Source organism: Phaeoacremonium minimum, assembly GCF_000392275.1.
Source record: "Phaeoacremonium minimum UCRPA7 unplaced genomic scaffold PA7_03_scaffold_27, whole genome shotgun sequence".
NCBI classification, from domain to species: Eukaryota; Fungi; Ascomycota; class Sordariomycetes; order Togniniales; family Togniniaceae; genus Phaeoacremonium; species Phaeoacremonium minimum.
The window spans coordinates 72,899-93,971 of record NW_006920934.1 but is presented as its reverse complement, the minus strand read 5'-3'; the positions used below and the strand labels follow the sequence as shown (position 1 = coordinate 93,971).

The following is a 21,073-nucleotide window of genomic DNA, read 5'->3' as shown; positions in this document are numbered from 1 at the left end:
TCTGCGCTAAAGATGACGTTCTTTGGGAACATTACGAGAATGCCAGAAAAGTGAGGCCGGATGCTGCTACTCGGGAGTGTTCTGGTGCGAATTTTTCACTTGACCTGGATGCAGAAACCGTGGGAACGGCTTGTCTACAATTTATCAATACTAGCAACTAACGGAATATTAGTCTATTGCGCAAGATTTCTCAGTAGCATTATCATAGCTGTGCATTCAAGAATGCTCAATAAGACACTTGATGCATCTACTCTGCTTTTCTACATGGAAGCTTTGTTTCCCCACTTGTTACGCCATTTACCTTCTTCAGTGCCTCGATCGAGTCGCCTTCGAAGTTGCTGCCATACTTGAATTTGTGACCGTAATGATCCGTCGGTAACTCCTTCATCCCCTTCACGCCGTAGAGATTCTCTCGTAGCGAGCCGCCTTCAGCTTCGTACTTTTCCCACATCAACCCTCTTTTGATGAGTTCGGGCACCAGGAGCTCCACGATATCTTCCTGACTTCCTGGGCTATTGATATATGCAATGTTGAATCCATCAACATCCGCTTCGTCGACCCATTGTTCGAAGACGTCTGCCACCATTTCAGCGGTTCCGATAGGGACCGGGTGGAACCCCCCGAGCGCCATCTTCTCGCCAAGTTTTCGAGGGGTCCAAGGATCTGTATTTCCGGTCGCCTTGTTGAAGTTTTCCAAAAACGTGTGAACGGCAGCATCGCCTGGGGCATCCTTCAACTCGAAGACGTCGTCTAATGGAAAACGAGAAAGGTCAATGCCTGTATAACCAGAGAACTGTGCGAGTCCTCCAATGATGTCAGCGTTGTCCTTTGCTCTTTCATATTTTTCCTGGGCCTCTTCAAGCGTTCGACCCAGTACACATGATATTCCAACAAAGAATTTCAAAGACTGGGAGTTTCTGCCACGTGCCGCAGCCGCAGCTCGTATATCAGCAATCGAGCCTTTGGTCTGGGCAGGAACAAGACCACCGACGTAGATTGCCTCTGCATGCTTCGCAGCGAATTCTCGTCCAGCTTTCGACGTGCCCGCCTGGAATATGACAGGAGTCCGTTGGGGTGAGGGGTGCATAGGTCCTATGGTTGATGCCTTGAAGTATTTTCCTTGATGCTCAATCTTTTTCACTTCTGCCGGGTCAAAAGCAATGCGACTTTCACGATCCCACTTGACCGATTCAGGTCCCCAGGAGCTCTCCCAAAATTTATACATCAAGTCCATGTACTCCTGAGCCACGTCATAACGTTGGTCATGAGGTACCACATCGTCATGGCCCAGAGCCTGGGCGGCACTCAAACTCCAGCTGGTAACCACATTCCATGCCACACGGCCATTTGTCAAATGGTCTAGTGAAGAGAAGTTACGAGCCAATATGTAAGGAGTCAAATAACTGGTACTTGCCGTAAGACCAAAACCAACAGTTTTGGTAACGGCAGCCATGGCGGACACAATGGTGAAAGGATCTATGGTAGCGACATGCGCGCCAGCACGCAACATAGGATCATAGGATCCACCGTAGATGTCGTGTGTGTTGTAGCTATCGGCAAGGAAAATAAAGCTGATTTTTCCCTTTTCTGCCAACTTGGCTAGGCTGGTCCAGTACTCTAATGTATCCTTGGTCGTTCCTTTGTCACTTGGATCCCTAAACCCACGATGTCAGGAACACAAGATGAGTGAGAGAATACCCAGGAATTTACCTCCATTGGCCTGGAGACATGTGTGATCCCGTGCAGCCATGATCAAAGAAGTTAAGGTAGATCCTCTTCTTTGGAAGCCCTTGTGCTGCGTTGTTCGCCATGTTGGGTCTGAGAATATTCCGATACACAGGGGCAAATGCCAATGAAGGACAATGAGAAGAGATAGCAGATTGACGGGAGATCTACGCCGACAAGTAATTGACAGGACATCCAAGTTTCTGCAATTATGAGATTTATCGTAAAGTAAAGCTACGAATAGATCACTCGAAGACGGATTGACTAGTGCACATCACACCGGACCGGACAACTCCAACAATCGTATCATGCTATGCACCACAATGCCATCTCATCTCAACTAACCCTACCGGGTTATCGGAGTTGAAGAACTGATGATTTGCATTCAGCTAAAGCTTCCCGATGTCGTCCGGTTCTACAATTAATTTGGGTCGTTATCAGGGTCGGTTAGTCGGAACAGTGCCGTCGGAAGTGGCATTGCTAATCTACCAGCAATTGAGAGGCTTCATGATTGCAAGCTACTTCCAGACATAAGGAAACATACAACAAGTGATAACGGAATAGCCTCTAATCCTTGGCACCCTGAATGCGTTCTATTCCCACGTTCGACTAAGATGATTGATAGCATCCGCCTCTGTTACAATATCAGCATACTTGGCGTTCAGATCAAAAAGATTGGAGTTCTGAATCTCCTCGCTCCGATCCCCACACGCGGTGCCAACAACCTGAAGCAAGTATGTTAGTCGAGTCTCAAGGAAGAAGGGGAGAAAACTTGCCATAGGACGGAATCCATTCTGCATAGCATCAAGAGTCGATGCTCTCACACACCCGCTTGTACTCACTCCGCAGATGACCACTGTATCCGCTCCCATTACCACCAAGTCTGTAGCAAGTGTAGTGCCAAAGAAAGCACTCGGGTACTTTTTCTTGATGACTGATTCTCCATCGCGAGGCTCCAAGCCCTCCATCCAGTCGCCAAAGCCCCTCGTGTCACTGACTTGCCAAACATCCAGGCTCTTGCTCTTGAGCCAAAACAGCCCTGCGTCGGTCATGGTCTTGTACTCAACGCAAGTCCAAATCACAGGTACGCCGGAAGTACGAGCGGCGGTCAGAAGGTTCTGAATCACTACTGGCACTGTTGCAGAAGGCTGATGTGCTGACAAATTCAACGGGGAACGCTTTGTCCAGTATGCCTTGCACACATCGATGATCAACAAGACAGGTCGCTTTCCCCAGCCCATTGGGTTGGCAAATCCAGAGTTGGCGAAAAACTCATCGCCACGATGAGAGTTATCCATTATGTCTTGTGAAATGCGAATATGATAGTGCCCTTTGAATAGTAATTGATGCTGGAAGGAGATGTTATTTGGAATGGAAATGATCTCGTGGTTGTTTGTAAGAGAGAAAAAAGACTTAGTAGTTTCGCAATCTGTGAAAACCCAGCGCAAACCTAAATATATATGATGCTAATATTTCTCAGAAGATAAGCACTGCATGTCTGGCATTCTCCAGCAAAAAAGAGAAAAAAAATTAGTCAACCTAATTCCTAGTAGAAAGTACTTAACTAAAAAGAGCTATGTACCTGCTTAAGGCCTGAGGCGATAAAAGCCATGCAGACCAAGCTCTCTGTTATTAGGTAGGCATCGCTGTCACTATGACCTTGAGCATGACACCCGACGAGATGGAGTGTGCGCTAATTCCGGTGGAGCTATGTATGTCTTAAAAGGTGATTTGGACCTGAAGACCACACATTAAGCCATATCTTCCCAAACAGGGCATATACTTTCAGTCAGAATATACTGCGTTTTATATATATATTTAGATTTGGCTCAGATCACTCTGTCCAATTCACCATAAGATACACAATAAGACATAATGCCATTGTCTCTCTTCACAGGAACCAAGTTAACACAGTAAAATGTTCTCAATCAATAGTCCTCTTTCTGATGCTCACTTATAGGCTTTTCTGATAGAACCAATTTCTAGTGTCCAAATCACGTGACTCCACACACACACAAGGTGCAGGCAGGCAGTGCCGGCTGGCCATATAAGTCCTGTAAGTTAAGCCATATATAACACACATCGGTTTCACACTTCATAACCAAACTCACGGTCGTATTTGCACATTTGTGGGTCCATTGGTAGGGTCATCCCCTCTTTTTTTCTCCCTCCCTCTCAAGAAGTCATGGTGCGAAGCCCTTTCAGAAGTAATGGAGATTTCAACTTGGTTGGCCAAAGGGCTACCGTAGCGAAGACGGTGCTTGACAGACTTGCGTGGAGCAAACAGTAGCAAAAAATGCCATCTGCAGGATTTACCCCGGGGTGGCGTCTAAAGGACGGACCAGCCTGAGTGTGGTAGCGTAAATAACAGGGACCCCATAGCCGCTCACGCCGCCGACCATCAACGACCGCAGCCGTGCGTTCCTTCACTTCGGGAGGAGTGATCGACGTTGATGCTTGATCAAATGTCTTTGTGTTGCTATAGGGCTGCTGCGGTCACTTTTTGATACAAAGTACGACCTTGGATACGGCGGCACACCTGACCTGTCACTCTTCAGGGTCCCGTTGTGTGCTGAAGATGGGTTGTATGCGGCGGCAGGTGAGGCCTGTTGTTGGTCGGCTGCAGCTGTCATGTTCATCCCATCGTCTTTGGGGAATTGCTATCTGACCAATTATCAATTGTGCAGCGAACAGAGGACATCGTCTTCATAGAGTCATGATTACACCTCAACGACACCCTCGACTCTTGGTATCGAAGATGGATGAGCCGTGCTTATGACTCGAGTACCTCCACGGCCACTGACCGTTGACTCGAGTAGTAGCACGATCACCGGCGCTGCATCGGCCGTCTGTCCAATGTCCCGTCCGCTTGCGAATCATCGAGCACTTGGTTGGAGGAATTTGTAGTTAGCCGCCGTTGGCTCCGACGACCCCAACTCCAGCTCGAACGTTAGTAAAAGATTTCGAGCATAATCGGGGGCCTGTTTTGGAGACACTGTGCGTCTGTCGTGACAAATGCACACCTTCACATCCTTCCCGTGCTCGTGCTCAGGAATTAGAATCCAGACCAGCGAGTGCTTCCCTCTCCTGGGCTACGCTTGCTCCTGGGATAGACTTTCCTCTAGGATTGATACCCCCGTTTCCATTGCGAAGGCGCTTTCGCCTTGATAGACAGCTAGATTTCCATTGGTGTTTCGCCTTCCTACCATTGCATACGGATTTATATCTATCCGATAAGTTGACTGCAGGGCCATCCCTCGAAAATAATCGGAGGTGAGGGGGCACATGTTCCTACCGGCGATCTGCACCAAAGTTTGGATTTTATTATTGTTGTCTTCTGTGGCCCGAGCCGGAAGGGCGGCAGAGTGAGAGCTTTGGAACTCCCTCGAGGGCGACGGGAAGCCCCAAAGGGCGAAGATCACCGCTGACCGTGGCATCTGGGTAGGGATGCGGCAAAAGATCTGTCTTGCCAGGGTCTTGGCGGGCTTGATTAGAAGCCTTGGGATCTCCAGGTGTTGGAGCTGGATGGACGGCGGAGGGTCTCCCTGACGTCGCTCTGCTTCCGCCTTCCGCCTTCCTGGTGGCCCTGCGCGTGCGTGCGGGTGCGCGCATTCATGCATGCGTGGACTTTCCGTCTGTCGCACTGTATTTTCGCAGCGGGTTGACCCCACTGCTGCCCCAACGTATTGCTGACAGCGGCACATTTGAGCTGTTCCACCACAGCAAACCCTACGAAACAGACCCTGGCAGTGCTGTCTGGTAGGGGGCTTAGGTGTGGAGTTTGGCACCTCGCACCACAATCGCTGCCCACGCCACGCCTCATCTGGATGCTGTTGTTTGGGCGGCCTGTTACTGACACTGTATACGTGTCGAGGCGAAGTGTATCGAAAATGGCTGATCTGATGGAGCACAGGGTAGAGACAGACAGAGTCATTGCTTGTTATTGTCTCTGTTGGATGTTTCTCTTTCTGCCCTGGGCGCTCATTGATTCATCCATTGTTGCGGCAAGCGGCGAGATTTAGGGGCACTACTCTCACGGAAAGCTCGCGCCTGTCCTGGACAAGAAGAGATCTCTGTCCCATCACCAGACATCCAGACGTACAGACGGACATACGGACATACGGCCATGCCAGATTGGTGACTCGTGTGCGAATCGCAGCACCTCTAGAGACCGTCTTTTCCTTTTCCCTGCTCCCACCTGCTGCACTGGCAGTTCTCAATTCAGCCCCGGCATTGGCCTACCGTGCCCGTTGCGCCACCAGTCAGCCAACCATTGCACCAGCGCGCAGACTGCCGAGCCGAGTCTCCAGGATCGTGAGATTCTAAAAAGAGAGAGAGAGGGAAAAAACTCCAAGAAGGCCCGTCTGGACCTCTATCCGCCATTGAAGCGCAACGTACCGCACCGCCTGGCCAGATCCTAAGATCTAGCGGCCTCACCTTACCCTAGGCGAGCTACCGCCAGTACCGTACGGTGGTGCATCGCCTAACTTGGGACGGCGGACGGCGTCGACGTTGACACCGCTTCTTGTTTGGCGGAGCTTGGATTTTCATCTCGCCATTTTTTTTCACATGCCTCAAAAGGCATTGAGGACACACCACTCATTGGCAGCATCAGCTCTATCGTTTTTCTGCTTTTGACGTTGTGCTCCCGCTCGCCGCCTCACAACTCGATCGGCCAGGCACAGGTTTCACGACGACCCATCACCCTACCTACCACAGTTGACCTTTCTTCCCTTACCGTCCGTTTCTTTGTCGCTACTTGGCCAATTCCACCTGTCACAGAAACTACCTAGGTAGACGTGGAGAAGTGACTGCCACGCCGGCCTCTGTGCTTTGATCCTAAGGTTTGCGAGTGCCACGTTCCGCTGCCCGCCAGCGATTCTTCAAACTCGGTGCTTCTGGCACAGCACAGACGGCTTTGTTAGGTAGTCTGTTCTGCTTGCACTCGGAGGCACGGGCACGGCGTGTCATTCTTGTTTTTGTTATTACGCAGGCGGCACTCCCGTCAAGGGTTATTAAGACGCACCTACCTTACCTGCCGCCTGCCCTCTGTGCTGGGAACCCCGCCCTTGCCGAAACGCCTCATCGTCGTGCTGCCCTTTTTCTCGCACCCCGAGTCCGCAGAATCGACATCTTCGCGTCCAGTGTCCTCCCCCGACTGGTCGTGCACGTAACCAATTATGCTCCATATTCATGGGGGAGATCATGACAATGGTGAGCCCTTTTGCTAGCAATCACCCAGCTCATACCGTCGGTCCTGCGAATAGCTCCATACTGACCTCTGTTTTGCAATCCAATGCAGGCGTCGATAGTCCACATATGGGAGAGGAACGAGGCAGAAGCAAGCTCGCCCCGGCCCTGCAAATACCAAAGAACAGGAGTACGGGGAACCTCGCCCTCAGCGCCGCAGACAGCTCCGAAAAGGCTCGAATACGCTTCTCCTTCGATGCCGGCGCTGCGGCTGCTGAATATGATTCGATCACAAGGTAGGAATCCGCCAGTCAAATGTTTCCCCTCACCACACCCTCCCTCTCCAGCCCTACGATACACGTCACATAGCCCCTGCTGCGACTCTCCTCTCGCCCTTCGGCATTCTCGTGCCTCGTTGCAAAGCTGACTGGATTTCTCTTTGTTCCAGGTCTCCCATCATGACAGATCACGATCATGGACTTGGTCTGTCCGGACTACGGCGCATACGTCAACCGCCATCCGTACGCGTCCCTTCAATACCTTCACAACCTCCTTCTCGAAGCCCATCGATCGGTGCCACCTTGCCACGGTCGGCTTCCATGACCATGATCATGCCTCACTCGCAAATCATGCCAATCTCGTCGGGCCCGTCCTCGCCCGCCTTCACCGAAGACCTCTCCCGCTTCCCCTCCGAATCCTTACATTCCTTCTCCTTCGCACACCAGTCAGAGGAATTCCTACATAACAGGCAAAATGTCTTGAAGCGTTCTATAGAGTTTATGAAGGACCGGAAAGCATGGAATGCCACGTCGAACGCCGCCATCGCCAGTGCACACGCCCGGCTGACCGGGGACGCTGAGACACAGGGCATGCTTGACCTCCTGGCTAAGGCGCACCTGGTCAGCGCTGGGAACATCCCGAGTGCAGATGCTTCGATTCCTACGGGTCCCTTGACAGGCCCGGCAGACCTGACGGGCGAGAATATCTTCGAAAAGCACTTTATACCGAGAACTGCAAGCCCCGAGTCTTTCGTGACGCCTATGGTGTCTCCTACGGCACCACGCCACCAGGGTCTGCCGGAACCAATTCAAGAAGAAAGATCATCTACTGAGGAGGAGCCTCTCTCGAGAAGATCATCTACAATACTGGAAAAGCAGGATTCGGAGAGTTCATCTCGAACCCCAACAAACGAAAGTGGAACAACGCAGAAGACCTCTCCGCCATCTTCAAGACGACCAAGCATGCTAAAGCGGACCATGACCGACACGAAACAGGTCTCGCTACAGCAAAAGCTTATGGATGCACTGGCCCAGCCTTTCGTGATTGGCCCACCAGCGTACCAAGAGCAGGTCTCGTCACCGACAGCTAATCAATCCTTTAGCTCGTCATTCAACGCCCCGAGTGCCATTGGCTCGAGTGTTCATGGCCATGGCACTCGATGGGTGCCGGCGGCGCAAGCTATCTTCACCACAGAGGCCAAACCACCCTGGACAATCCTTGCAGCCAATGATCTGGCATGTCTAGTATTTGGTGTCACAAAGGCTGAGGTGCGGAAGATGGGTATCCTGGAAGTTGTACAAGAGGAGAGGAGAGCGTGGCTTGAACGGAAACTGAAACATGGGGATACGATTACTGATGCCGGAACCGAGTCCGAAACCGAAGTTGTACCATCAAGTCCAAAACCAGTCGGAGTATCTACAAGTCTACTGGGAGCACGAGGCGGAGGCATCACTGCTAAGTTGCTCAGCAAACCGAACTCTCGATCCCAGACGCCAAAGATTAAATCCCCTGCGCGGAGACCAGAGACGTTCCACAGCGGTGACCCAAGACCGCCAAAGCCCAGTGGTGGAGGCCATGCAAACCACAAGACCAACAAGTCCAGGGGCGTGTTGCTGTGTGGTGACGTGGTGCCAATCCAGAAACGCAACGGCGCGACAGGTGCTGCAAGTCTGTGGGTTAAAGAAAAGAAAGTCGGCTTGATCTGGGTTCTAGAGGAAATTCATGAGGACGTCGCCTATCTGACCCTAGATGAAGACGGTGTTGTAGTCAAGCTAGATGGCGCTCTGGGTCCAATCTGGGGCGACGAGAACTTACGACCTGGAATGGATGTCGGGAAGCTAATCCCGCGAATCCCACGGCAAGGCATAGATCCTCGGACAGGTGAGATCGATTATCGGCAGTGCTCAAAACTGAGATATTTCACTTGTCGGAACTGCGATAGAATCAACATTCCGGCAACGGTCGAGCAGGTCAGGGGCAGAACAGAACTACGTGTCTCCAGCTTTCCACACATAGCCGGCATCATAGTCGTGTCAACGAGCACCCTGACGATCAAGAGCTCTAATTCTGTCTTCTGTGGAGCTCTGTTTGGCTATGAAAAGCCCGATGGAATGTCTATCAACACGCTGGTGCCAAATTTCGAGAAGCTGCTTCACATCCTGATTGATGAAGATGGGATAAACATGGTTGATGGGATTGTTGTACCCGAGCATAGTTTCCGCAAGGCCTCAGCATTCTTGGGTTTGCGAGAGGGACGACCGGATGCTGCGACCTCCTTCTTGCGCCCTGAAGGACTCCCGGCCAAGCACCGCGATGGCACTGAATTGAAAATCGACGTCCAGATGAGAGTGGTAACCAGCGAAAAACAGGCTGCAATTCCCGAAGAGAATGTAATAGAGAACAGCGATGACGAATCGGTTGCCGGCTCGGAGAAAAAGTTCACCGTCAATGCAGCCGAGATGGTATATGCACTGTGGATTACCTACTCGAGGCATATGCACGCCACAAAAGCTAACCTTGGAGCTGCCTCGCCCCTACTGTCAGGAACGGCCACGCCGCTACATCAGCCTTCACCGGGTCAAACACCAGCTCATACACCTGCGGAAATAGGATCGGATTCGGATGAACCCAGGGAAAAGCAGAACACGTCTTCGATGCTTAGCAGACAACTTAAAGAGGTTGCCCTGTCAGCTGCGGCCAGGCTCACCGGCTCACAACGAATACAAGTGAGAGCCGATAAAGCTGCTGGGGAGGTCGCCGAGAAGGTAGCCGAAAAAGCAGCTGAGAAAGCAGTGGTGCCTCAGGTAATCGAGTCACCACCAAAGAAGACTATCGAGGATTTTGTTATTCTCGAGGAAATGGGCCAGGGAGCGTATGGTCAAGTCAAGCTTGCTAGGTACAAGCCTGATGGCCGAAAGGTCGTTTTGAAGTATGTCACAAAACGGCGAATTTTGGTCGACACCTGGACGCGAGATCGGCGACTGGGCACTGTTCCTCTTGAGATTCACGTGCTTGATTACCTGCGGCGAGACAATCTGCGGCATCCCAACATTGTGGAGATGGAAGACTTTTTCGAGGACAGCGTCAATTATTACATTGAAATGGTCCCGCATGGTCTTCCTGGCATGGATCTGTTCGACTACATTGAACTTCGCGCAAATATGGAGGAAGATGAATGTCGATCCATATTCATTCAGGTGGCGAGGGCAATTCATCACTTGCACATCAAGGCACACGTGGTTCACCGCGACATCAAGGACGAAAACATTATCTTGGACGGGGAGGGCAACATCAAGCTCATTGACTTCGGTAGTGCCGCATATATCAAGAGTGGGCCTTTTGATGTTTTCGTAGGCACCATTGGTAAGCTCCCCAGTCTTTCATATCATATTCGTCCGGCATGCTAATGTCTTTTTAGATTATGCCGCGCCCGAAGTGCTTGCAGGCAAACCCTACGGTGGCAAGGAGCAGGATGTCTGGGCGCTTGGCATTCTTCTCTACACCATTATCTATAAGGAGAACCCGTTCTACAGCATCGATGAGATCATGGACCGCGACCTGAGGGTGCCCTACACTATCAGCGAGGAGAGCATCGATCTCATCCGCTGCATGCTGAACCGTGATGTCGCGCAGAGATACGACATCACCCAGGTCCTGGAACACCCGTGGTGCCAGGTGGACGAGGAGGATGAGTAAAGCTGAGCCGTCATGCCTTGGCTTGGCTCGATAACTTTCAAACGTAGAGAACATGATAGAAGGGGGGGAGGCGGATGGGTTGGGTACAGCATTGGAGGATGGAAAGAATTGTTTTGGTGCATGATACCCCCACAAGAGAGTTTTTCACTTTTAAAGGACATGGGAAGTCGAGAGAAGGACACATATGAAATGGCAGGCAACATGGGGAAGGTGGGAAGAAGACCATGTCAGAGACGTGAAGATAACTGGATCCGCTGGATGCTAGTCGGTAGAGGAGATTGGTGATTACACGCCACTTAGAGGATAGAGCCGAGTCGAGTCGAGTCGAATCGAGTCAAGCCGAGAGAGAAGGATGCAAGTATGCACCACCGTTGAACAAAGTTTGCTATCAAGCGTGTATGTAAAATTGGCTGGACTTTTCTGGGATGGGGAGGTTCTTGGGTGGCTTGCGAAAACAAAAAGCATCAGCATATGGACGGGAAACATCATTGCGGTGTGTATGTGGTGGACTCGATATCAGACAAGAGATGACAGTCGAGTCAAAAACAATCAAATTCGTTCAAAGACACCAATGGCTAGTGATAACTCTACACAGCAAACGCAAAGTTGGATGTGTATAGTCTATTCTGACGCGGCAACTGTCACTGCTCGTCACCCTCTTTGGACCCCTTGAGCGCTCATATGTAATTTGCTCAAAACAACATGAATGCAGCGCACATGATATCACCCTCCATATGAATGACAATCAGAAGCTACTCTAGGAACGCCATCCGTGTGCCCCAATATGTACATACATACAACCGAACCCCTCTCCTCTCTTCCGATGCCGCTGGCTACCTCAAGAATCCGGAGCCCCTTCACCGCTAAACAGGCTCTCGTGGCTCTTGTCCTTCGCAGCCCTCGGCCTCCGTATCGGCTCCAGCCCGAATATGTCGTCCGAGGTGAACGGCCGCGCGCCGGGACCCCCACCGACACCGACACCCCCGACTTCAGGGGCCGTCACCTCGCCGAAGAGGAAGGCGTTGCGCTCGCGGCTGGCGTTGGACGAGGGCCGCTTCTTGTGTGCCGACGAGGGGCCCTGCTGCGCCCGGGAGGCGTGCGCGGCGGAGAGCGAGGATGCCGACGACGCGGACGTGTCGGGCTCGAGCATCCACGAGAAGGAGGACTGCGCGAGCGTGGAGCGCGTGGGGATCGGTGCGTGTGGCCGCTCGAGCTTTGTGGTGCCGGCGGGGGCTGCGCTGGGCTTGGGGCTGTCTGTTTGCATGCGATCGTCTCCGACGGCGGTGGTCTGGAGGGGGTCTTGGGCGGCGACGGCGTCGTCGGTAATGATGATGGGGCCGGCGGATGGCTCTGGTGCCGAGGTTGGGGAGGTCGAGACTGCTGCTGTGGGCTTGGGCTCGTCCGTGTCGGCCATCACTTCGTCCTCGCCGGCGAGTGGTCCGGGAGAGACGTTTTCTTTGTTGGCGGGGGATACAGCCAGGGCAGCAGGCGTGTCGACGTCTGGCAAGTCGAGGGACGAGTCCTCGAGGTAGATCTTGACGAACTGCGTCTTGGCCACCGCCATCTCGACAGTCTGGGTGAGCTTCTCCTTATCTCCGTCAAAATTCGATTCCGCCAGAGACTTGAGCGCTGATATCGTCTCGTCTAGGACAGAGGCCAGCTGCTTGTTCCGCTGTTCCATCTCCGCGACCGTCGCAAAGGCCGCCGTCGGGTGAGCGGCACCGTTGACATTCATCGAGCGCCGCGCCTCCTGGAACCCCTGCATGTTGCGCTTGATCTCGCCCATGGCGTCGCGCACGGCCTGGTTGATACCGAGCTTCTCGCCGCGCTCGAAGACGCCCTTGGCGGCGCCCTGGAACAGCGCCTTGACGTCGGCTTGGTTCTGGATGAAGCGGTCTGGGGACGCCAGTGGCGATCGCACGCCGGGTCGCCGTTGGCGAATGGAGAGGCCAGAAAAGGATGGGGTGGATGGGCGGGAGCTTGCTGCTGATGAGGTTGCGGGAGTCCTTCCGGTGTATTTCATGATCAGTGATGCGCCTCCCAGGGAGTTATAGTGATCCTTCAGATAGACTGCGTCGTCGACAAAAGTGTGCGGTCCGTGAGGAGCCTGGGGAGCTGGGTATTTCAGAAGTAGTTGCAGAGCAACAGAGTAGTCTGCATCTAATACTATTGAGAGAGTGAGTATGGCTTCATGAGACTCCAGGTCAAAGAAGCTTACGTGTCCATCGTATCCTTATGAGCATTGCTACACATATCAAGTCGATGAGCTCTAACGACGGGTCAAACGCAAATATGGTGTCCCAGAGCACAAGAAGCTGCTCAAAAGGGAATTCTCGCCCGAATAGTAATCGTATCCAGCGACTGTGGCAATTCAGCAATAGGTTTCTCGATACAGGGGTGATATAACACTTACATTAGGAATATCTGAGGAAGAATCTCGACGTTTTTCAGATGATTTGACAGTTCGGGATCAATTCTCATGAGTGAGACCTCATGAATCTTCTTACTCTTCTCCACAATGGCGCTCTGCTCGCTTGCGAATCGCCCATTCCCATTGCTGACCTCATAGAAGGGTTTCGCCTTTTCCATGACTCTCGAGAACAAGGCAAAAGCGTCATGCTCGACAAAATACGAGTCCAGCATCTCCACCATAATCTGGTCGGCCAGATCGTCAGGGGTGACCTTGTCGCGCTCGATGGCATCTTGATCGATCACGTAGAGAATAGGCGCGAGTAGCTCGTGCATGCCTTGCCGGTACCCGCCGACGTCGGGGTTCAGCTTGCAGTAGATGAATAGAATGTCCAAGATGAGAATTTGTGTGCTCTCCTTGTGGTAGAAAGGTTCATCCGGCAACCTCTGGACATCCTGCAGGATCTCGGCGCGGATGACTTCGTCTTGACGCACAGCGTTCCATGGCGACTACCAGTAATCAGGAGACATTTCACAACCCATTGACAGCTGGACTTACATCAGGGTCATCAGCGAGAGGATCGAGAGAGAGCTCGGCCAGCTGCTCCGGATGCTTGATGTACTTTAAGTAATGGTCCCGCAGAGTGCTGTATGTGTTGCGTGACTCTAGCAGTATGTGCGACCAGTTTGAAGCATTTGTGTCTTGAAACAACAAGAAGGCCTACATTCTCCCGTAAGCCGACTTGATTCTTATTTCAGTTATTCAGGTTGGACAGATCTGTCCTATCTGCTTTGAGTATAGTTACCTTCCAGCATACAGACCGACACCCTGCGAGGCAAGGACTATTCGGTCCGTTGAACTTGACAGCTCTTTGCAGGTCTTGAAAGCTGCTGCTGTGCTTGAGTGTCTCCTCCCATCGTATTCTAGAGTCCCAGTTAACTACCAGTCTGAAGCGGGCCGTTGACTGTCGGCGACTTACTTGGATTCGCCCAGCGTCCTCATCTTGATAACCCTCGGCTCGAGTTGGAGATGGCGGGGAAGGGATGACGGAGGGTTGATGTCACGCTTGACCCTCGGCCATGAGATCTCGACGGTGGAAATGGGCGCTGGACTATGAGCGATGGAAGAGAAAAACAAAAGAGACAGCCCAACAGCTCCACTGCAGTCACTCGATGCGACTTCTAATACTCTGCGCTGCCCTTTATCACAGTGTGCGGGTCGATGCCGTTGTGGGCGGCGTTGTGGTCGTCCATTTCAGCGGGTCTAGACACCCCCGGTCATGAACGTACATTCGGACAGGTGCTTGGCCTATCAGAGTCCAGTGTCAGGCCAATGCATCGGGGTGCAGTTGGTGCTGGTGCTAACGTGCTTGTTAGAAACGACCGCTGAGTCAACCAGCCCATTCGCTGAGCGCCCCTAGAACGTGGCTCCTAGACCCACTACCGTTGCTTATACCCCAAAGCATTGGCTACCTGCAGGGTCTACCCGCCACTCAAGCCTCCGTTCAACCAAGCAAGCTGAGATTCGGGCAGATAACAGACAACAACAACTTGTTAGGACTTCCAAGCTTCTGTATACAGACCTTCCAGAGCCACCTAGGCTTTTGGAAATGAACAAATACTCCTGGGGTGGGTCAGGGAGAGAACTCAGGCCGTCAAAACAGAGGACGAGGCTTTGGTCAAACATCTACAACACCTCATTGTGTTCTACATTCGCCATTACACTCTGCTCTAGACGAGTTTGAAATGCTTAATGAGTATTCCAGCTCACGAAGACTAGATGTTCATAGGTAGACTGGATTGCATACAACAGAGACTACCTACGTAGCTTATCATCATCCTAGGAGTGAGGACGACACACGATAAGATTTTCATGAGCATTATCACCAAGGATATTATAACCTCTTCAACAACATCTATTAACTCTTACCTTTATTATCAATTGCTGAGGCTACAATAATAAACAGAATCTTCAAGACTTAAAAGTACCGTGGCTCAAACCATGTTGTACGTAGCCCTTTGGGAGTTAACGTTTATTACCCTGGCCGAGGAGTATGGTGACTTCTGGTTCCTTCTCCAAGAATCCCAACAACAACAACACTCACTCATGCCCAACTGTTTGATTTCGCTGAGCTTCGATAGGTTGCCTAGCATCCAAATTGTGGTACTTGGTAGGCCTCCTGCAGCCCAGCCTTTCGTCACCGTGGTGGCAGCTTATACTCAACCCCACCCTCGAAACTTCCTGCCCGCAATTTGGTCTTTCTTGCTTTCCCAAGAGAACCTCTATGTCCATAGATCTTTCCACTTTTCGAATGACGAAAAAGAAGGGCGATCTCATATCAAGACTTTTGAGGACCATATCGAAGGACCTCCCAGTCAACCAATCTAGTAAGATCCAGAAAAATATCAGAAAGCGCAAAAGGAAGCAGAGACAAAGAGCTGCCGCAGGCTTGAGGAACATCATGCCAGCAGATGAAGACTCACAAGCCTCTGCCAAACCTGCTGTCATCTACGAGGAATTGAAGGCATGGCTTGCTGTTCAAGAGGAATATCAACGAGAACACTCGAGACCAGCGCCCTTGACCGACGCGCAACAAAAGGCTCTTGAACAGCTCATACGACCCTCGGCTCCCGAGCCAAAGCCCGATGATACCGACTGGATTAGTCTGCTCCAAAGTAAGTCTTTCAAAGACTTTGATCAATTTGTCAGCATGGGAACTCACCAGCAGAATAGAGTACCGTGATGCCCATCCTAGCGGGCAGCTGGAATACATTGAAGAGGAAGTCCAGACCGGGGATAAGATACCGAGATGGACCATGCAGTGTGTTCTCAGCGAGTCCGACTCCCCCTTACCTTTGCTCCGATCAGGAGAAGAGGTGATTTCTTTTGCTCGCAAGAAAGACGCAAAGAGGCACGCAGCCAGATGTGCAATCGAATGGCTTATTGGAGAGAAGTGGATGCCCGACGACGGCAACGTCACATTTCCCAAACCGAAACCAAAGCCTCCGCCGCAACCACCACCGCCAGATACAAGTGCTGGCGGAGTGAGCCTTGTTGTGGGCAAGGATAATGGCACACCTGCAACACAGAGGATTCCTGCTATCTGTGCTCGCCTTAAATTTCAACCACCTCAATATAAGCTGCATCCAGACCCGGAGTCACACAGCTTTTTCAGCGGCTGGGCTGAGTTTCCGAGCGGCATAGACATGCCTACTCAAATGGGGCATGTGAGTAACGTGTATACACGGAAGGCTGCAAAGGAGGCAATCGCCGTCAACGTGCTAAAGAGTTTGTTAGAGATTGAAGCAGAAAGGGGAGAACAAGCGGACAAACTCCTTCAATCCATATAAGGAACATTATAACTACTTTATGAGAGATTACAAGAAAGACGTTAGAGCGACAGAGAGATACTTCAAAATAGCCAGATTATATTAGGATAGGTCTACTTAGAACGCTACCTTGCTCTGAGTATTAGGTCCTAAGAAACGTGGAGTACGATCGTAGCATGGCGAGGATACCATTCTTCGTTTTCTGGGCATTCTAGACCTTCCGTCTTATCTCTACAAGGTGGTTCTTATTCGCATGTAAGCAATAAAGACTATTCATCGTGAGCCACCACCTCTTCCTCGACCCCCACGACCTCCTCTGCCACCTACACCCCCTTTGGAGGGAGGCGGTCGACCTTTGACATGGCTCGGCAGCTCTGCAACTTGCTCGCCGTCTTGCCACAAAAGACCGACATCTTCTTTCCTTCCCACCACCTCCTTGAAATATTTGGTTGACACAACGTCATTCTCATCGCCCTCTGAGAGCAGAACTCCATTGTCGCTCATCCACCATGTCATGGCTTTGTCTTCTAGACTTCGCCGTACATCGATATAGATGAGAAGCTCGGCATCTTTCCGCATTCCACTGATGACGTTCTCCTTATCCTCTGGCAGACCCCTACTGCAATGAACATGATTTCTGCCCATTTTCTTTAAACCGCCGCTGCTCAAGATCTTCGGCCAGAACGCGAAGTAGGTGCCATGAACGACGGTAGGCGGTATATTGTCCATTTCAAGCGTCACTGGCTTCAGCATCGCTTCGGACTCGAGCTTGATACTGTGGCCCTGGTTGGCGCGGATGATCCAGTCCGCCGGGTCTTCTGAGCTCTCATCCAGCTCCGGGTTTGTCGCCGGGTTCGGCTTCAGGCTGAACCGCTGCTTGTCCGAGTCCTCGACAGCCTTGCGCACCTCCGCGAACGACACCTCCAGCGTGCGCAGCGGGCCCCATTTCAGCACGCGATCTAGCGGTGCGAAGCCTTCCTTGTCGAGCTTGATTCCTGCATTCTCGGCCTGGTGCCGCAGGAGGCGTGATAGCGCTCGTGAGATGTCCACGTCCCTGCCCTGCCCTGGGCCTCCGCTCCGTCCCTTGCCGCCACCTCCACTGCGGCCTTTGCCCTTTGGAGGACGCACCGACGCCTGTTGCTCAAAGCGATCGGCGAGCTCGTCCGCCATGATGAAAGGTATTCGACCGTTTGTCGTATTGGCGAGATGAGAAATGCGTGAAGTTGACTCCTCGATAGTGTTTCTGGTAGCCTTCAGTGATCGGTTTTGAACTGTCCAGATAGAATTTATTGAACTTCCGAGAGGCGACTTTAAAAGCAGCATGAACAACCTGCCGTTAAAATGTTGTCGACAACAGCGTACCAATTGCCTCATGAGGCACTGATTTTGGCTTAAATTATCGTGTAATTTAGCACATTGCGGGGCGCCAGTCGCTAAATTAGAGTGTGGCGCTTTGTTAAAAGCTCCGGCATGAGTCACTACTCCGCCGCCGGTGGAGCAGATGTTAGTTCAGCAAAGGTATTTTTGTCTCCCTAATAAGAGATGACTACCTTTACAGAAGCTGATAGACCCATAGTATTAAACAACTTTTAAGGGCCTGATGAGTATCATGGCTCTCGTCATTTAATGCAATGGCCCAAGAGAAACCAGCGTTTACTACCCAGGCAGGGGAGTAGGACAACCTCCACGATGCACTTTACATGCTTCCGTCGTACCTTAAGAGCCTCAACCCGTAGCTCTCTATGCTTCAAGTTTCGGATCTCTTGATTGTGGAGGCACCCGATTTGTTCCGGAGTCCACAGGTAGCTCAGATTTGAATGACCTTGGAAGGCAGACGATGGCCACATGAGCTTTATCATGCTTCTGAGGTCAAATATAGTGCAACCTCAAGCAGAGAGCAGGTTTAGAGCTCTCATGACCGCCGGGTACAAGCGAGAAGAATGCACTCATTTATCGCTTTATCACTACTACTAAAAGACAACATCTCAAGTTGCTAAGTCTTCAAGCATTAACATAGGATTACGAGTTGGAACCAAGCGTGCATCCCTCTTCTATATGCCTGCAACTACCCTATCTTGACTCTCTGAAAGCCCGAGCCGCATTGAGGGTCCCCAGCAGTCCCCGGAAATGGCCAATGACTTATGATTGGATTCTTTCGAAGATCCAGAAGGTCAAGATCAATTAGGCCTTCTAGTTCGTTGAAATGTATATTGGTTCTAGTCCCCCTTAAGAACATCATGAGAAAGTCCAAGTGTGTCGGCAATATGTCTAAGGATTTGTCACCGCGCCGGGAATATACGACGGCCAAAGTGCACATGGGACTTAAACGCTTCAGCACCTCTTCATCCCACTGGTAGTAGTATTGTAATCTCGACAGAAGCTCTGACGTCCGAGTCCTCAAAGAAACGCGTATGTGGCCGACGATGGCATCACGAAAGCGCCTCAAGGCCTGGGCGTCGGATCTGTCTACCTTAACGTAGGAAGCATCATCGGACTCATGCACACTCCACTCCCAAACCAATGGTTGCAGCGCAAATCCGTTCTGCTCTTCCCTAGCTTGTAGGGCTTCTTCCGCAGTAGACAGTGGGCTCAAATACCTTGCCTCGACGTCACTGAATCGATCTCTATACCAGGAGAGCTTAATAAACTCAGAAATAGTTGCAGGTGTGTGGGGGGCGAACAGATTCCATGCAAAGGATGTGAAACCCTCGTTCACTACATAGAAAACCCTGAAAAGTTCGTTCGTCGATAGGGGAAACACACAACCCCTATCTCTACCCGCCAATATTTTGATGTCCTTTTCATTATATTGCAGCCCTGCGCGAGCCGTAGGTTGCCCTCGGGCATAGAGTACGTTCAGTAGATCGAACGCACTCTGCTCCCCAGGAAACGCCTGTCGCATGAAAGTTTTGGCCGCATTCGTCTTTCGACGTTGGCAGAGGTCTGGATGAAGGCGCTCGAGATAGGGGTCTGATAACACCCCATCTGCTGCCATAGAAGGAGGCTCGTTGTATATGGCGCAGACAGCATTCGCAACGAGAAACTCTTCGATATAACATGAAGTGGCATCCCATATAAATCGTAAGTTGGGTTCAAGGAGCACATACTCAATGCATGCGACTACACGATAATCGCTGCGAGACTGCTCACGTTTCCGCACGATCCACGCACCTGCGCCAAAACACACTAGATGATCCATTTGTGTATTGACCAGGCTGTCAAGAGCGTCCATTCTTGAGGCTAATATAAGGAAGTATTGATTTCCAAAAGGAAGTCGGAATTGATGAAGCGTTTGCTCAAGACGGTGAGATTTGGTTGTGCTTTCTAATTGTTGCCGAATGGGGCAAATGTAGAACACATCGAGAGACAGGGTGCCATTCCCCCCTATAGTGATTTGGGGCTGTAGAACGTTGCTTGCGTAGACAACCAGCCGTTCTGGGTCGAATGGAGCCTCACGGAGCGGTGTCCTTTTCGAGAGTGGCCAACGGTCAATGGCCAACCAGTCAGGGACCCAGGAAGGCTGCTTCCCCCAGCCTCTTATACCAATGGAGCCACGAAAGGCATCATATCGAAGCCCTAGACCAAGGTTGGATATAAAGTGCGCACTCAGGCCGGTAAACATCTGCAAGGCGGAGATGTTGTAGTCAGGTGTTAAGCCTTCTGCAGAGATGTTCTTCACGAGACCTAGAATACCGAACAGTTTATCCCGGATATCTGCAGATTTAGATGTCCACGCTTTTTGCATTGCTGTTGAGATGTCATCGGACTGAAAAGACTGCTGTGACAGATGCTCTCGGAACCATTGTAGCTCGTCGTCAGGATATATCAGCCATAGTTCCTCAGGCGATTTGAGCCACGATATGGTTGCTCTGTCCACCCAGTACTCTACCCCCTGAAAGGGAAATAGTACCTGGCGGGCAAGCACCAGCTCTTGGATGATCCACACACGAGTAAAGTATCTGCAGTTGATGAACCTCCTCACTTGCTCAATCTCCACAAACGTCTCGAAACTGCGTCGAGGCGAGAGTTCACTTGAGCCTCGGCCTACTATTTCTTCGCCGAGATAAGCAAGGACTCTCGCACAGCCACGATAGATGCTTGGCATTTGAGGTATCTGAAGTCCCTTCTCGGTCATGTCGCTTTGGTCGATGCAAAAGGCATCAATCCATAGAGTGCGGATCGATCTCGACCGACGAGCGTACCGGAGCATAGCAGCACAGTTCCTTGTCTGGAGAACAACATCCCAAAAGGCACCAATATAGACGGGCGAAGACCTGATGGTATCGTCCGTTTCTCCACCCCAGGTGTACGAGACGGCTTCATATTCAGGGCAAGCATCGAAAGAATATACCTCGAGATCGGCATGGATTGGAGCGTCCTTGTCTGATGATGGATTCAAATAGAGAAGTCGAAACCGCGTGTCGTCCAGGACTTCGGTATATAC

General features: G+C 51.4%; 4 protein-coding genes across 4 annotated transcripts; 1 reads left to right on the top strand and 3 right to left on the bottom strand.

The window, feature by feature from the left end:
* Positions 1 to 95: 95 nt before the first annotated feature.
* UCRPA7_341 (putative xenobiotic compound family protein) lies at positions 96 to 3,023 on the bottom strand (the record flags this gene model as incomplete). The annotated part of the gene is made up of 5 exons (XM_007912937.1): positions 96 to 134; positions 302 to 1,655; positions 2,071 to 2,096; positions 2,367 to 2,450; positions 2,568 to 3,023. The coding sequence occupies 5 exons, from the start codon at positions 3,021 to 3,023 to the stop codon at positions 96 to 98; spliced, it is 1,959 nt and encodes a 652-aa protein (XP_007911128.1).
* Positions 3,024 to 8,156: 5,133 nt separating this feature from the next.
* On the top strand, positions 8,157 to 10,890 carry UCRPA7_340 (putative serine threonine protein; the record flags this gene model as incomplete). The annotated part of the gene is made up of 2 exons (XM_007912936.1): positions 8,157 to 10,557; positions 10,613 to 10,890. 2 exons carry the CDS (start codon positions 8,157 to 8,159, stop codon positions 10,888 to 10,890), a joined length of 2,679 nt encoding a protein of 892 aa, XP_007911127.1.
* Positions 10,891 to 11,728: 838 nt separating this feature from the next.
* UCRPA7_339 (putative tbc domain-containing protein) lies at positions 11,729 to 14,302 on the bottom strand (the record flags this gene model as incomplete). Its single annotated transcript, XM_007912935.1, has 5 exons — positions 11,729 to 13,056; positions 13,109 to 13,251; positions 13,304 to 13,809; positions 13,859 to 13,946; positions 14,280 to 14,302. The coding sequence occupies 5 exons, from the start codon at positions 14,300 to 14,302 to the stop codon at positions 11,729 to 11,731; spliced, it is 2,088 nt and encodes a 695-aa protein (XP_007911126.1).
* Positions 14,303 to 16,902: 2,600 nt separating this feature from the next.
* Positions 16,903 to 17,799, bottom strand: UCRPA7_338 (putative trna 2 -phosphotransferase 1 protein; the record flags this gene model as incomplete). The annotated part of the gene is made up of 1 exon (XM_007912934.1): positions 16,903 to 17,799. One exon carries the CDS (start codon positions 17,797 to 17,799, stop codon positions 16,903 to 16,905), a length of 897 nt encoding a protein of 298 aa, XP_007911125.1.
* Positions 17,800 to 21,073: the final 3,274 nt, after the last annotated feature.